The sequence below is a fragment of the Medicago sativa genome, chromosome 7, assembly GCF_051527215.1.
Source record: "Medicago sativa cultivar Bolivia chromosome 7, Bolivia_mono, whole genome shotgun sequence".
In the NCBI taxonomy this organism is placed as follows: Eukaryota; Viridiplantae; Streptophyta; class Magnoliopsida; order Fabales; family Fabaceae; genus Medicago; species Medicago sativa.
In genome coordinates, this window is record NC_140755.1 from 68,045,886 (window position 1) to 68,063,758 (window position 17,873).

Below are 17,873 nucleotides of genomic sequence, written 5' to 3' on the forward strand. Positions count from 1 at the left end.
ATCCCACCTAATTCTACCCAAAGCCCCAATCTCTTCCCGTAACCAAGAGGCTCAATCCTAATAGTGTTTCCAAGGTGAATCAACCCTCAAACCCTAGTGTTTGTTCCAAAGAGGCAAACTCTATACAAACCCTAGTTTTGTTGTTGCCTTTCTAAACCCTTGTTTCAGCCCCCTCTATCTCAAGGTTTAAACTGATACAATGTCTATATTTATAGTAAAAGTAACCCCCATAAAATTATAACAAATATGGCCCAAAAATATGTTTCTGAAAATAACTGTTACGTAAAATCGGGCCCCAAATTTACCAAATCGGGCGCTGATTTTTCCAGAACAATAAGCCTCCCAAAGGCAGCCAAAATCGGGCCCCGAACTCTAGAAATCGGGCGCCGATTTTGGGTCTTCCAGCAAACATGATTTTGCACTCCAAACTCCAATTTTGAGTCACTTCTACATGATTGGGCTACCTCAATAATACTTAAAAAATAATCGAGTTTACCAAGGTCTTTTGTCTGAAACTGAGGAAAGAGATGTTATTTCAACTGGTGTATTCCTGCTCATTACTAACAGTTATGACAACACCATCTACATAAACAATAAGATAAATTCATCATTGGGCTGAGTGACAATAGAAAACAAAATGGCCAGCTTCGCTATGAACTATACCAAAATGTTGTACTACTATGTTGAATATGCCAAACCAAACCCTAATAGACTACTTAAGACCATAAAGGGATTTGTGTAGTCGACAAACCATATTAAATGAATCCCCATGAGCAAAAAACCCAGGTGGTTGCTCCATATAGTCTTCTTTTCAAGATTACCATGTAAAAGTGCATTTTTTATATCATGTTGATGGGGAGGCCAATGTCGAATGGCTGCAATGCAGAGAAGGAGTCTAAATGTCACCATCTTAGCAACAAGTGAGGAAGTGTCACTATAATCCAACCCAAAAATATGAGTGTATCTCTTAGAAACTAACCGAGCTTTGAAATTACCATCCGGACCAACCTTCACCATATAGATCCATCAACAACCTACCAACAATTTTCTAGGAGGGAGAGGAACAAGTTTCCAAGTACCACTACTTTGGATAGCACACATCTCATCAATCATTGCTTGCCTCCACCCAAGGTTAGGTAATGCTTCACCTAGAGATTTAGGAATAGAAACAGAGAACAAAGATGACAAACAATTGTAATGTAAAGGATAAAAACGACGATAACAAAAATCAATATAATGAGGAGATGGATTACGCGTTGGATCGACACCTTTACACACAACAATGGGAAGATCAGACTCAGGATGCAAGACCGAATCCGATGATCGGTTCAAAGGGAACAAATTTAGGTGAACTAGTAATAGTTTCCGAAAGAGGTTCAAGATGAAATCCTTGAAGGGGTTCCAGAGCCATCTGGTTCAACTCAAAAAATGGAACATACTCGAAGAAGGTAACATCAACCGATATTTCCATCACAACTATTATTATCCCTAACATTATCTGCTACCTAACACACATCCTTCATATTTTCAATCACATTTCGTCTTATTGTTCCTCTTAACATCATCAATCGTCTTAATCAGCCACACTTTATTGTTTATTCATTTTAAACCTTTTACATTCCTATCTAACAAATATCTTACGCTCTTTATTACCTTAAGGAAATTACATTGGATATCGTCAATTACTTCAACCCACCACTCTATAATTCCTCTTATAATCATCTTATACTCCTTTAGCTAACCCATGTTATGTGACCACGTACTATTTACTCTATTAAAGTTTCATCTCATTATCCTTAAGTATCTTGATATTTTCCCTCACCGGTATTACCCTCTCTAACCTTACTTATTGCTTTAACTCGCATCTCCCTATTCTTATTTACATCCTTTATTCAAACGGCATTCCTTATTTTTTGTTCCTAGCTTAAGGTTTTTACATCACAATTATCATTACATATAATATCCTCCGTTTCTATAACTAAGACTTCTTTATATTTTAAGGCTCTATCTTCATACTTTCAATCACCTTTAATTCCATCAATCATCGTAAACTATTATTACTGTTTTCTTAGTTTATTCTTTTTTATACCCTCTTTATTAATTTACAACAGTAAACTCTTTAATTACCCTAAGAAATTACTCTCGTCTTTGTCAGTTCTTTATGTACTATCCATTTATATCTCTCTGGGCATCACCTTTTACTTCTTTATCTAATTGACGTTTCAAACTCACCATTATCTTGAGAAATCTCTTCTAAATACACCTAAACACACTCCCTAAATTAGGTACATTAGTTTGGGATCCTATCCTTTACTCCATGTGTTGGATATGACTCCTAGTTGACTCAAATATATTTCATTTTGACTTCTTAAAAAAATGGGAAAAGAAGTCAATACTATTACGAGCATGCAAAACATCATATAGCAAGAGTATATCAATCTTTTTGGCCACTAAATATATCATAATGAATGACAAATTAGTACGTCCTCTTATCTCTTTTATAAGAAAATGAGAAATGTTATTTAACAACTATTTAATTGTCCAACAACATATTTATACAAGGTATAGATACAATTAATTTCATTTTTTTATTCGTTTTTCTTTCTATTTAAAAATATTTACTTATTTTAATTGGACATATATAAGGTTGAGATTTTTTGTTTGTTAACAAAGGTATATATGCTATTTAAAAGAAAGGCAATGATAGTTTTCATCGATGCCCTCTATTCATATCGATATTCAAAATAGTGCACATCGCTCCAACATATACGTGGTTCGGAGACTTGAATATATTTATAATTGTAGGCATAAATATTATACCGTTTTATGTTATTAATATAGATGTTATGAGTTTGTTTGCAAATTAATATTTTTTTTTATTTTTAGAGATTTTAAATTTGTATTCTATCTATATACTGTATCAATTTGATTGAATGAATTGTTTATTTATGTAATAAAAAATACTCCCTCCATTTTAAAATGAGTGTCGTTTCAACAAAAAAAAAAATTGTTTCAAAATGAATGTCACTTTCAGTTTCCAATGCAATAGTAATTTTTTATTTTCAATTGGACCATTCAATTAATACTATATACACTAGTTTTAAAGTATTACGTTTTTCTTTAATTAAAAACAAACCAATAGTTGATTAGGATAAATTGGTAAAATAACATCTCTTTTTCTTTTAATTAATGCATTTCTTAATATATATGTAAAAACCTTAAACGATATTCATTTTGAAACGGAAGGAGTATATATTTTGTATTTTAATTAATGGTATACGAAGACGTGAAGCGTGCATCACATGCACTAAAAATATTACCCAATTAAAGACCACGTCACTGATTATGACATGTATGGACCATCACTTGATGCTCATTGACACCACACCACATTAATATTTTGGTTGTACCTGCTGTTTTATTCATGTAGAAAGAAACAAGAGGAAATTAGGTAGAAACATTAACATAGGGCTTTTCTGTGGTACAAATTATAGGTCTAACTTTTAATTATTCATGTAGAAAGAAACAGCAAATTTGGTAGAAACATTAATGTATGACTTTTCTTTGGTACAAATCATAGGTCTTACTCTTAATCGTCTAAGAAGATGTGAATCGTGCATCACATGGACTATTAATTTTAGACTATTACTTTTTTTTGCCTTATCTATTTTTCGTGCGCTCTACTTTTTTCTGAAAATATCCGTCGTTTGTATTATGAAATCCGAACTAGATTGTAGAGATTTAAACTGTAAAAACTTTAGGCATATTCTATTACTGCCTTTGGGATAACAGTTTTAACATACACTCAAACCTTTAATGATCATATACTCACATAAGATATTAGGGGGTTGAGATCAATAAAGAGAGTTACGAGTAAAGACATTGCTAAATTATCCATCAAGTTTTTGCTGTTGTTGTCGGATATTGTCGATAAAATTCAAAAAGACAATTGCAATTGTATTTAGGGTTTTTGTCTATTTAAAATCAGATAATGTTTGCCATCAAAAAAAAAAAAACTAGAACGGAATTTGTGATGAAAAATAATAAAATTTTTGGTAGAATATTTGAATTCCATCTTACTTTTGTGATGTAATTAAATTTATGTTATAGTATTGTTAGGAAGATGCCGAAAGAGCCACACTTCATGCAGACAATTTTTTCTAACAGAGCTTCATATAAACAGATTGAATATTAAAGCTACAGAGAAAATGTATGTACAAATTCCTTCAAAAAAAAAAAAAAAAAAAAGGTATGCACAAATAATTTACTCCTGGACCCCTAAAAAAAAAAAAAATTAATTTACTTATCTCATAAGGTGACCTTCCAACACGTATATCAGAGTCAACAGGCAAGGCTCCATTACTCATTAGAACATTATTAGAAGATTCTCTCAAAATATTTACTTCAAAATGTTTAACTATGTTTAAAAAAAAGTTTCATCACCGTAAGTCGATATAGTTCAATTAGTATTTCACTTGTTCGATTAGTGATCCGATTACCTGGTATTTCGACCTAGTCAATGACTGCTCATAGTTTTTTTCTTTTTTTTGAAAACTCGGTATCCGATCCAAGGACCGATGACTGCTCATAGTTTAATATCACAACCAAACAAAGTTTACCAGTAGACTTAGATTTGAGGCATAATGTTCTAAGACATGTCAACATGATAAATTAGTTGATTTGATGCAAGAACTGATTGCAGAAGAATCAAAACTTGATCGCATGAAATGTCAACAAACGAAAAATCAAAATCGATGAATCTGGATACAACATACAACAAAATTAAGCAAAGAAACAGGAATCAGTACACACAAGATTAGCGTTTATAACTAGGTCAAGATCAAAAAGAGTCGGACAGTTATAGATCCATAAACTAAAGAGATAATGTAACGAAGAATCACATAATAAATCACATGACAAGTGCTAACAACACACTCTTTTATTTAATTTCATTTATGTGAAACGGATAGAAGAAAATTAAAATCGTCAGATAATGCAAATATTTGGGAATGTGAATGTGTCCTATGGGAAGTGGAATCACATAGAAATGCAAACAGCAAAAAATTAAAGTGGTCCTTCAAGCAATGGAGAGGAATTATTTGGGAAAATTATAGGTTAGGATTGCATAAACTGTCTGCAAAACAGTAGGAATGAAGAGAACCGTTGCAAGAAAGTTGTAATTGCGGTTCAAAAATCTTAACAGCCACCAATGATGCCGGTATGTGAATGAACTCGACACTATTTTCCAGATTCGTTTAATGAAAAATGTGTCAATGTAATTGTTGATGACATCAACCATTTGAATATAACTACTGGAATCGACTACTCCATGTTTAAGAGAGTTTAATGTTATCTTAAAGTTAGGTTCCTTAACGTTTATGAGGAAAGGGTTATATATAGGAAGTATTGTTGCATGTTTGACTTTCTTTTTACACTCTTGATTTTACTTTTTATATACAGTTGTTTTAAGACTTTTGGCAAAAACAATGCTTTGAATTTCAGTTTTCTTCCTACATCATTTATAGGTTTTGTATACATGGTTCGGTTCGGTTCAGTTTTTTTCATATGCCAAACCATGGACAATCCTACTTTGAAAGCTTTCTGAAACAATGTAACTATATTTTTATGATTCTGACTTCTAAGAATTTGGTCTACCTTTGAATTGCAATGGTTTATGCTTCCTTTGAGATACACAAGGCCTATCTGTATCATTCTAGTTTTTGATGAGGTAAGAACTAAGCAGAGTAAGGTGTTTTAACATACATAAAAAAGTGTGAATTTGATACACATAGTTTTGATCTAATTTTTTTCTACAAATAAATTGGTTTAATTGTTCCAAACTCCAAAATTATATCTTCCATTATACTAAAACTACCACATGTGACAAATGTGTAAATACAATGAAAATAAAAATAGTATTGGTATAGATTTTTAGTGTGGCACTTGTTCATATTGCTGTGCATCGAAGTAGTTCATTTTGGTTATAATCAAATGATAATATTAATAGTTTGATAGGTTCATCATGATATGGTGAGAGGGATTAAAGTGAAAGAGGAAAAATGTGTGTGTGTGTGTGTGTATGGTCTTCCTTTCATATATCTCAGGTTTTGGTCTTCCTTTTACTTTTTTCCATAAATCATCCTTTTCCATATATAATTTTTACATAACTTTCTTACTTTTAATACCTAGAATGATTTCTTGAATTAATGGGTCTTTTCAATTACTAGTATGTTATGCAAGGTCTTTTTTGAAATAATTTCTTGGCACTTTTTTGATCATCAGATTTTTGCTACAACTGTGTTCAGATGTAACATCCTGTTATATCTTGCTGCTGGAACTTTGCGTTCTATGCTTAATGTTAACTTGATGAGTTTCATAGCCTGTGTTCTTTTTTCTTTGTTTATGTTTTTCTGGCTGAGGATTCAAATGTTTATTTGTTGGAGATTTCTATCGATGCTATAGACTTTTTATTTTGATACTTTACAACTGTTTTCATAAGATTTTAGTCGCCGACCTCCTTCTATCGAGGGTCTTTGTTTGAGTCGTCCCTTTAGCAATTTTGGAATGTTCAACCAGACTAATTATTTATTTTCCATTGGAAAGGTCTTGATTGAAACTTAGCAGTTGTTTTAGATTATTTCTTTGATTGGGGATTCTTACATACTGCTTCCCTATCAAAGGCAAAGTCCTTGGAGGCTGCTTCCCTGCTAGAGGTGAAGTCTTATGGGCCCTGCTACGTACAGGGGAAGTCTTACTGGTTGCTTCCCTGTTAGAGGCGAAGTTTTACTGGCTGCTTCCTCACTATAGGGGAAATCTTACTGTCTGCTTCCCTGCTAGAGACGAAGTCTTACTTGCTGCTTCCCTGCTAGAGGTGAAGTCTTACGTAGCTGATTCAGCCAATATTGATAACTATAATTTAGTATAGGATTCGGTCATATCCAGAGAATGGTCTCAAGGGGGTTATTTATAACCCTCTTAGGTCTCTTATTTCGTGACTTAGGCCCTAAGTCACTTTTTATAGAGAAAGCGCCTATACTTAGGTCAATTCGGATATCTTGGCTGCATATTTAGCCTCAGGATACATGAAAGGCGGTTTTGAGGATAAAGATAAGGGGTACGCCTTTGCTAGGGCATAGGCATTGCCCTTGTAGAGGGTCAGTGAGTCCTTTATGGAATATTGGCGTCCACTAACCATTTTGACGGCCGTACATAAAAGTTCATAATTTGTAGCTGTTACTCTAGAATAAAATATATATTTGAAGTAATTCACACGATTTCTTGATGTTATTACCAAATAACTCTCCATCTAGATAATTAACAATATTTAATTAATGATTTGATGTTGTAATTCACATTTTTCTTAGTAGAAATTAAAAAAAAAGTTTTTTTTTTGTAAATTTAATCGTAGGCCGGACCGCCCCCTCCATTCCATTTTTCAATGGGTTAAACGGAACAAACCAACTGAAAAGATTGAGTTCAAAATATCAACTCAACCTGCTTAAAATAATAGGTTAAGAGCTCGACCTATTTTGTTTCCCCTAGACGTCATAGTCTTCTTTGTGATTTTTTGGTCATTCTGTAGTATATCTTTTTAATAATTAAGGTCATTCTTTATTGTTTTGGAAGAGAAAAGTTGATTATATGTTAAAACAAGAGAACTACGTGATCAACTTGGCGTGATAAAATATTTGTGCTGAATCGAAACTATAACTTTTGTATTGGACTACTATACGTTTTCTTTTCCACATAAAATGCCTTAGTCAAATTTGATTACTCAATTAAGGAAAATTGAATTAACAGGACTAAGTTCATTTTGTCTTAACAACAATATTTTGTAACTCTTTCCTGTTTTGTGTGCAGGAGGACAGTAAGACATGACATGCTAAAATTATCCTATTCTGTTTAAATCCGTTGTTTGGTGCACCAATATGATATGATAAATTAATTCTATTTCTAATCCTATCCTATCAGTCGATACGTTTCTGATTTTCACATTTGACGATTATCTTTCTCCTTATTTGTTGTGACAGATGCATCGTCAAAAAAAGGTTTTTGTCTATCGAAAACCAATTGCAAATCGCTAACTGGAACAAAGTAACCGTTGGAAAAACTATAATGATAATCATTATAGTTTTTCAGCAAAAAACTAGCCGTTGGAAAAACTATAATGATATTAAGTCATTGAAAATCAACGCAGCGGAAGTGAATTTACCGCAAATACCACTATACTGATGGCGCTAATTTTGTTCTCACCATTACCCTTGTTTGAACATGACTTTTTCCAGTCCATTTAATGATGTTCCATCTGACATGCAAAGCTGCAATTTGAAGTTTCCTCTCTTCGAACTTAAATTCAAAGTCCAAGCCTGTCATTCTTTTATCTTGAGCGTATTGGATACTAACCCCTGCAAGCTAAGTAGCACAACGGTTTAAGTTTTACATGTTGAGTTTGAGTACAATGCATATTAAATTTCCACTACATTTCATGGTGAGGGGGTCAATTTCAAGGTTCGGAACTTGGGGCACACTGCAGAGAGTAGCTTAAAATAGACAGGGCGAGATTATTAATTCTGATCGCTCTCTTCTTCGAATGTCATTCATAAATATGGGGGAAAAGCATTTCAGAAAGCTCGTGGACGATTGAATTCGGTATTTGATTCTCAAACAAGGTGAGATAAGATAAGACAAGACATTGTTTTGGAGCACTTGAAGTGTGAAGGAAGAAGTGACATTCAAGTAACTTGATAGTTGAGAGTCGAGTTTAAATCCTTTCGTCAGGAGAAGCTCTAGCAGAAAACAACCATTTCACGAGTTCATATATTTCAAGGCTGATGTCGTCCAAGTAACTTGCGTGAATCTGATCATTTAAATTCCAAATGGCATTGTTGCATTTCACTAAGATATTTTCAGCTTCTAGGTCATCTTTCTCTACATGATGAGTGAGAGCCAGCCAGCATACATCGTAATTTTTATCTCCTCCATGTGCCGTAGCTCTTCTCTAGTTCCTTTGAATCGTAGACCCATCTATACCAACCTTGGTACGTAAGCTTCTTCGTCTGATGAGTTTACAAATTCTACTGGAACTAAGGAAATGCTACATGATTGAATGTAATCATGGTCTACAGATTTTAACAATGTGTCATTTGTTTTTTGATTTTCCATGGCCTGGTTGTAATTAGGTAATTTTTTTAAGGCCTTGAAAGGTGAGAAAATGATTATGCCCTAATTCAAATGAAAATCACCCATTTTATAAACAGGTGACCCCAATCCAGATTTTGAAGAAAATGCCTCCCTCACAATTTCGTCCAGGTTAAATCGTAATAAAAAGCTTTGGTTTGGTTGGAATTTGTATGATGAATTAACCAAGGTTTAGCAAAATAGATTTGGGTTAAATTCATTAGCTGAAATGATTATATGATTATATGTTGATACATTCGAGTAATTGAGTACTTTTATAATTAGTAAACTATATTGTCAAAACCTGCATTTTACAATCATTAACCTAATATTTATTTACTAGATAACAAATAATTTAAAAAAGCAAATTTATTCAAACAACATAAATTAAAGAAGAAGTCAAATACAATTGCAAACACACAAAGGATAGTTTGTTTCTTATTGGAAACAAAGAAAAGGACGCAGGAATCCACAATGTAATTCTTGTCCTTAAGTCGAGTGATGATATGTTATGATAGCATAAACAGTCTGCACAACTGTGAGAATAGCCAGTACAGCGGCAACGAAGTTGTAGTCTCGCTTCATAAATTTGGTAAGCCATTCTAAATAGTATGCGAAAAGATGGCACAATGTTTTCCAGATTCGTATAAGAAGAAATGCCTTAGAGTAGTTGTTCAATTTATCAACCATTTTAACATAACCAGAACCAACTACTCCATGGTTAACTCCAAACGACATTGTGCGGAAAAACTTCTTCAACTCCTTATTACTCATTTTCATATGATCCACAATGATATTCTTGTCCTTAAGAAGTTTCACATCATCTGCACAACATATTAAGTCATTGAAAATCAACGCAGCCGAAGTGAATTTGCCGCAAGTGCTACTACTACTACTACTACTACTGATCATGTTAATTTGGTTCCTACTGTTGTTGGAAGATGATTTTTTTCCAGTCCATTTTATGATGCTCCCAAGCAATTACATTGCGCCACTTTGCTTTCGTTGTTTTTGTGATATGCAGTGATGCAATTTCAAGTTTCCCGTTTTCGAACTTAAACTCAAAGTTCAAACCTCTTACTCCTCCTTTTGCGAGCATATCAATTTTCTTATTTTTAACGATCATATTTCCAAGCCATATTAACACACCGCCAAAAAAATTCCTAATCAAACCAAACCAAGAAATATTACTGCTATCTTTATCTTGACGAGCGAGTTGGATACTTACCCCTGCAGCTTGCAGCCTGGAAGCACAATTCTTTAGTTTAAGCTCCATCACATTCACAAGTTGAGTTTGTGTATCGTCCAGATCAGTGTCCAGTAGAACAACATAATGGTCATTATGATTATTATTTTTATTATTATTCACAAAAGATTGAACAACATCAAGAAGGTGAGGGGATTTAATGTCAAGGCTTTGAATTTGAGGCAGAGAGTAGCCTAAAATAGACAAGGCGAGATTATTAATTTTGTTCGCTCTCTGATTGAAATATCCATCAAAAAAATGGGGGAAAAGTATTTCAAAGAGCTCATGGAGGATGAAAATTAGTATTTGGTTCTCAAACAAGGTGAGATCACACAAGACATCTTCGTTTCGAAGTACTTGAGGTGCGGTAGGGGTAGGGGTGTTCAAACGACTTGGAAGTTGAGAATCGAACCCTTCTGTAATGAGAAGCTCTAACAGAAAGCAACCATCGACTAACATAATTTTTGCGAGTTCTTGCTTTTCTAAATCAATATCATCCACGTAACTTGCTCGAATCTTTTCATTTAAATTACACAACGCTTTGCAGCATTTCTTCAAGCTTGCATCAGCTTTGCCTACACCTACTCGATGAAAGAGAGATAACATACAACGTAGTTTTATCGCTTCCATGCATGTGCATTAGATCTTCTCTTCTTCCTTTGTATCGGGGACCCATGCATACCACCCTTGGCATGTAAGCATAGTCGTTTGATGATTTTTTTAGTTCTTCTCGAACCATGGAAATGCTATATGCTTGAATATTACGATTGTCCACAGATGCTAGCAACGTCTCCATACATTCGATTAACTTATTTTTTGTCACTTTAATTTCCATGGCTTGTAACTTTAATTTGGTAATTTTGTTTGGTTTCTTTTTCCGAAGGAGGGTGAATTTTTTTAAGGCCATTATAGAGTGACTGTGTATAAAGCTAGGATCAATATGGTTTAATTGGACTTTTTATGTCTCTAAGTAGCTTCTTAGAGAAGAGGAAATGATTATGACTTACTTAAAATGAAATTTATCCCTTTTATAAACAGAAGAAGAAAATGCATCACAGCTTCGTTGGGGTTAAATCGTAATCAACAAAGCTTTGGTGGTGCTGAAATAAAATTTAATTAATCATATGTTCAAGTTAGTTTGAAAGTGAAATTTACCAACTACTAGTATATATCACGATACCAAGTTATTTGAATTGCTAATTTGTTTCATATATCAAATTCATAATTAAGATAATTTGAATTGCTGAACAACCTGCCTAAAATGTATACATTTTTTACTGTTATGCAAAATTAAATCGGAAGTCTTGTGCATAACTCTTCGCTCAATTGGTAAAATTGTCGAAATTACAAGGTCGAACGTCTTAACCATATGGTTCAAACCACAACTTCTCTAATGTGTGTTAGTTTATATTGTCTACTATCATTTCGTTTATCTAATGATTAACTTTAGTCCAAAACTATGTTAAAATTACCTTATTTTGACCTTTTTTTCAAATGTAATTTGTCCGTGTTTACTATAAAATTGTAGAGCTTCTGGTCCCATTAAAAATGAAATAGGAATTTTTTTCGTTCATTTTTTGGTCGTCTAGTGGCTAGAAATCCACCTTTTAAGATAAATAAATCAGGTGTCTAGTGATCGAACTCCGGCCATGCATAAATTAATGCATTGTGCCTACATGAGCTAAGCTCACAGACTCTTTCATTCATTTAATACTAGGCAGAAAGACGCAAATTCTAAATTAAAACCAAAATGAGCCCAAAAACGCTTAGATGATATGACACAAATCTCTTATAGCTTAACCAAAGATTTGAGTTCAAATCTAGCCATGAGCATGAAACAACGTTAAAACTCTTAGAAAAAGTTTTCTATTCATTTGGGTTCCACAAAACTTGAGAAAAAACTCTTCGGCGTCCCTCTTGTGTCTTGCTTCTTTTATTTTTTGCAGATTCAGTGAATGACTTTGACATCATCATCGTTGCATATCCGAAAACATGAGTATTCTAAAAACTTGAATATATCCATATTTGTAGTCTTATTTATGGTGTATTATTAAAAGACTTCATTTGGTCTTCTTTAAGGTCATTCTTTATTGTTTTAGAAGAGAAAAAAAAAAGTATATACGTTAAAACAAGATACCTATTAGATCATTATGACTTGGTTTAGTATTGTGTTATTGGAATTATAACTTTTGTGTTGAACTTTATGTTTTCTTTTTCACATAAATACCCTAAATTTAATTGATATAAAAAAAAAAGTTGGGTTGGAATTTATTTTTGTGTTGATCGTGATATTAATTTAATCGATTAGGTGCTAACTTAATTAATTAAGGGTTTTGGTTGTACAAATTCAGGGTTTTAGTTAAACAATTCGATTATGATTTAATTGATTACTAGGTAATACTTATTTGAATTTCCTGCTGTTACAGCAGGACGCTGTAACAGATCAGGACCATCCGATCTAAAATGTGTGGCAGATATTGTTTTGAATGATTTGATAACTGCAATGATTTGAACCGTTCGATCTTTAATTAATGGCTGGGATTTGGTACAGCGTGAAAACTGTGTGCTTTATTACAGCATGAAATCTGAATTCGTAATACTTGTGGTATTGCATAATTTTATCATAGATATATATATCATTGTCACGTTAAGTAAAATTTAACTTATTGAGTTTTTTTTTTCTTGAAAGAATTTAACTTATTGAATTAATGCGTTGATAATTGAAAATGTTTTACAATATCTGAAATGTCTAAAAAAATGAGTTAGGTGTCCCAATTTAAAAGTCCTCATGAGTCTAGCTCAGTTGGTATGGACAATGCATAATATATGCAAGATTCGAGGTTCAAATCCCTGCCACCACAAAAAAAAAATTAAAAGAAATGAAAAATGAGTTTAGTGATAACTAATTTTCTAAAGCATATATTAGACTATAAATTAATATATTATAATTATTCATATTTTTATTTAAAAGATGTAATAAATGACTAAATTTAACTAATTAATTTTTTTTCAACATGCAAAAATAGAATTTAATAGATCAAAAGGAGTGTTTCATCTCGCACAAGACGTGCTAAAGAGAACCCCTTAAAGTTTGTACAAAGTCAAGTCATTAATACCTCGAAGAAACAGACCAAAATGATAAAATAGAAGAAAGCAACACAATTACGGTAAAACTCCCATGCATAGTAGAGGATGTCTCCACCAGTCGTGATAGCTTAAAGAACAGGTTAACAGACATGCCTTTAACCAATGGAAAGAAATCATTTTTAACCTGTCTGTCAATTGCTTTAAATCTGATGTCTTCTGATTAAAAACACGGTTGTTTCTTTCCTTCCAAATAACCCAGACACATGCATGCCAGATTAATTTCAGAAAGGAATATGTGAATCGTGGTAACCCTGCTAAATGTCCAAACTGAATAATATGATCACGAAGCACCTCTGGAGCAACATAAGTTTTACCTAACCACTGCGAAACAGAAAACCACAGACTGCCGAAAGTACTACAAGTTAAAAATAAATGTCTAGCAGTCTCCTGAAAACCGCACCCTCCAACACATTGGTTAGCGTCTTGGTGAAGGACACGACACCTTTCAAGATTGTCTTTTGTGGGTAGACTGTTGCGTAGAAGTCGCCAAACAAATAAAGAAACCTTAAGCGGAACATGCTTATGCCAAACATTGTTGAATAAACCCCTAGCAGGAGGCTCATCCATCAATGTAAGAAGATGACAAGCCCCTTTGAAGGTATAACCATGAACATGATCGAGCAACTACTTCCACATGTCAATAATATGTTCCTACAAAACACTATCATGCATCAAAGTAGAACACTCCCTAACACAGTCCTCCACCCATGCAAAAGGCGCCCCCTCCACACCCAAGCGCCGCCTCCAACATCCCATCCTCTACTTGCCATAACCTCCACCGACACCCCCTTATCGTTCGACAAGTCAAAAAGGCAGGGAAAACGAACCCGTAAGGGAACACCTCCAACCAAATTGTCCATCCAAAAATAAGTCGTACCACCCCCACCAACGACTCTACGAACATTATCCTCAAACCAACCCCCAACTCTACACCATTACTAATGTTTGAGACCATGCGCCACCACATGGAGCTATCACGCCCCATTCCTTCAAGCGACCTCCAACCTCCCCGTACCTAGCCTTAAGGACTCGATACCATAACCCATCCTTATCTAACAATATTCTCCAACACCACTTCCCTAAAAACGCAAAATTAAATTCGCGCAACCTCATCACCCCCAGCCCTCCATACTCCTTTGGTAAACAGACCGAGTCCCAATCGACCCAAGAAATTTTCCTAAATTCCACACCACCCCCCCCCCCCAAAAAAATCTCTTAAATAAAGATTCAATAGAAGAAATTATACCTGTTGGTGCCTTGAAGAAGAAAATAAAGTAAACTGGAAGAGATGACAGGAAAGATTTCAAGAGAATTAGGCAGGCTCAAAATGAAAGAAATTTGTTATTCCAAGACGACAATCGATTAATAATACGGTTCAACACAGATTGCCAAAACTCCAATCTACGAGCATCAACCCCAATAGGCAGCCCCAAGTACACAAAGGGAAACGATCCCACAAAATAATTCAACACAGATGCGACCTCTGATAACCACAAAGCAGAAATGTTAATCCCTGTCAGCATGCTTTTGTGGAAATTAACCTTCAATCCGGACACTTGTTCAAAAAGGATCAGAACCGCCAGCATGTAACGCACATTAGCTAAACTTTTATCACCAAGTATCAAAGTTTCATCTGTGAAATTGAAGATGAGAAAGAGAGACACCATCATGATTCCCAACACGGTAACCATGGTACAGCCCCGCCTCCACTACCGACGTCATCATCACACTAAACCTTCTGCAGCAAGTAAGCGAAAGAGGGTTCCCTTGCCGAAGCGCCCTCTCAATAGGAAACTCCTCCGGAGGACTATCGTTCACCAAAACCGAAGCCATGGCTGAACCAACACACTCAGAGATCCACTTCCTCCAAAGGGTAGGAAAATTCATTCTTAACATAACAGCGTCCAGATAATGCAAGTCGACTGAATCATATGCCTTTTCAAAGTAAACTTTGAATAAAATCAATTCTTTATTCAACCTCCGTGTTTCATCAACAACCTCATTAGCAATAAGAACACCATCCAAAATATGCTTCCCTTTCACAAAGGCGGACTGAGATTCGGAAACAACACTTCCTATAACATTACGAAGTCTATTTGCGAGGACCTTCGCCAAAACCTTATACATACATCCCACCAAAGAAATGGGTCTAAAGTCATTCAATTTTTGGGGACTAGCCACCTTTTGAATAAGAGCGATAAAAGTAGCATTTATCCCCTTTGTTAGTTTCCCATTACGAAGAAATTCAGTCAAAAATCGCATAAAGTCGTCCTTTATATCCGCCCAAAATTGTTTGATAAAAACAAAGCTAATTCCATCCGGACCCGGGCTCTTGAAGCTATCATAATCCCAAACAGCCTATTTCACCTATTTCAAAGAACAAGGCCGAATTAGATTATTAGAGCCCATGACTGAGAGCCTACGAAAATTCATATCCTCCACCCCCGTCTGACAATATGCGCAACATTAAAATGGGAGGAGAAGTGTGAAAAAATCACCTGTCTGATATTATGGACCCCTGCACTTGAACACCATTCACTTGAATCAATTAAATTACATTTCGACGATATCTGGAAGACATAACACCATGGAAAATTTTGGAATTGGCATCACCTTCTTATAACCAAGTCAGTCTCATCTTCTGCCAACACATACTTGACTGAACTCGGGACAAAGAATATAAATTAACAGATAACTCCTGAAGATCCTCCATTTCTTCTTGAAGAAGATCAGATGACTCCCCTTTAGAATCTAAGGAAGCCATCATATCCTTAACTGCACGAAGTTTACCCTCCATATTTTGAGAATGACTCCGGTGCCACTCCTTTAAGCTTCCTTTTATTAATTTGAGCTTTTCTTTCATAAGATAACTACCCCATCCGTTCAGAACAAAAGTGCCCCATCGATTACGAAAAAAATCCGCATAACCAGAAAAATCTTCCCAACATTTTAGCATCCGAAGAGCATGCGGTCCCCAATTTTCTTCATCCACAAAAAGCACTAAAGGAACATGATCAGACAAGCAGCGTTGATGAGCTACCTGAATAGAGTTTGGCCAAACAAAACACCAAGTGGAGGACAACAAAAGTATATCAAGTTGACTCATAGAGTAGCCATCTCCACGATACCAAGTAAACAATATCCCATAAATTCGCAGATCCACCAGAAGGCTGTCAGTAATGAAAGAGTTGAAGATATCCGTATCATGTTGACGGAACGCTGCCCCACGACCCTTCCTTTCCTCCACCGACCTAACTGAGTTAAAGTCCCCGCACATACATAAATTAGCATCACTATTTGCCAAAACAAAAGATGACAACTGATCCCAAAGAACCTGTTTTGCTGTCGTGTCACAAGGAGCGTACACATTTACAATAACAAATTCAAGGCCAGTATAAATAACTCGATCTCTAATCAGCAACGCATGATCAAAACGCAAGGTAGACCACACTTCCACAACGTCTGTATCCCAAACAGTCAGTAAACCACCAGAAGCTCCCAAAGAAGCTTGAAAAGAATAACCACACTTTGAATTTCCCCAAACAACCGTAACAAAAATATCATTAACAACACACATCTTGGACTCCTGAATACATAACACAAAAGGACATTTTTCAGACACCAAACAACGCACTTCTTTTCTTTTTTCTAGACCACCTAAACTTCGCATATTGTAAGATAAGATCTTCATTAGAAACTTCCACCACCCCCAATACATAAACCGACCACACACCACTAACAACCAGCAACCCCTCCCTCGCTCACACCTTCCTCCTCCCTCGTCACAGCCCTCCCCACCGCTGCCCTCAACTCACGCTTTCCCTTCTTCGACAAAACATTAAAATTATTATTTTTATCCCCTGAAAATTTCACACCAATTGTCATACCAATCCCCTTCAACTAATTATTTTCTTTCAAAAAAATACTAATTAATTACTTACAAACATTTATTCACAGTATGAATTATACGCTTTAACAAAATCATTTGTGAGTTGTTTCTCAATTTCTAGAAAAACAACGTAGATAAAACAGAAGTGTGAAAAAACTACAGTTAACATATATTATTATTTCTCTCTTATTGTTTTTTAACGATAAAAAAAAATACTAATTTTTACTATTTATTTAGTCACAAATATTTTTCATGTGCATGTCTTTTATAATAAATTATATCCATTTTCTTTTTTATTTAGAAGATACAAAAAAAATTTAATTTAACTAATTGATTGATGACAAACAAACATTTACAATGTTACGAATTGCGCCCTAAATAAGGAAATTCAATTCATTACTGTGAAATTAAATT

General features: G+C 34.5%; 1 protein-coding gene across 1 annotated transcript; it reads right to left on the reverse strand.

Annotated features, from left to right (window-relative positions):
* Positions 1 to 15,199: 15,199 nt before the first annotated feature.
* Positions 15,200 to 17,147, reverse strand: LOC146907965 (uncharacterized). The gene is made up of 3 exons (XM_085729199.1): positions 16,226 to 17,147; positions 16,069 to 16,088; positions 15,200 to 15,928 (listed from the first exon to the last, which is right to left on the reverse strand). The coding sequence occupies exons 1-3, from the start codon at positions 17,145 to 17,147 to the stop codon at positions 15,200 to 15,202; spliced, it is 1,671 nt and encodes a 556-aa protein (XP_085585325.1).
* Positions 17,148 to 17,873: the final 726 nt, after the last annotated feature.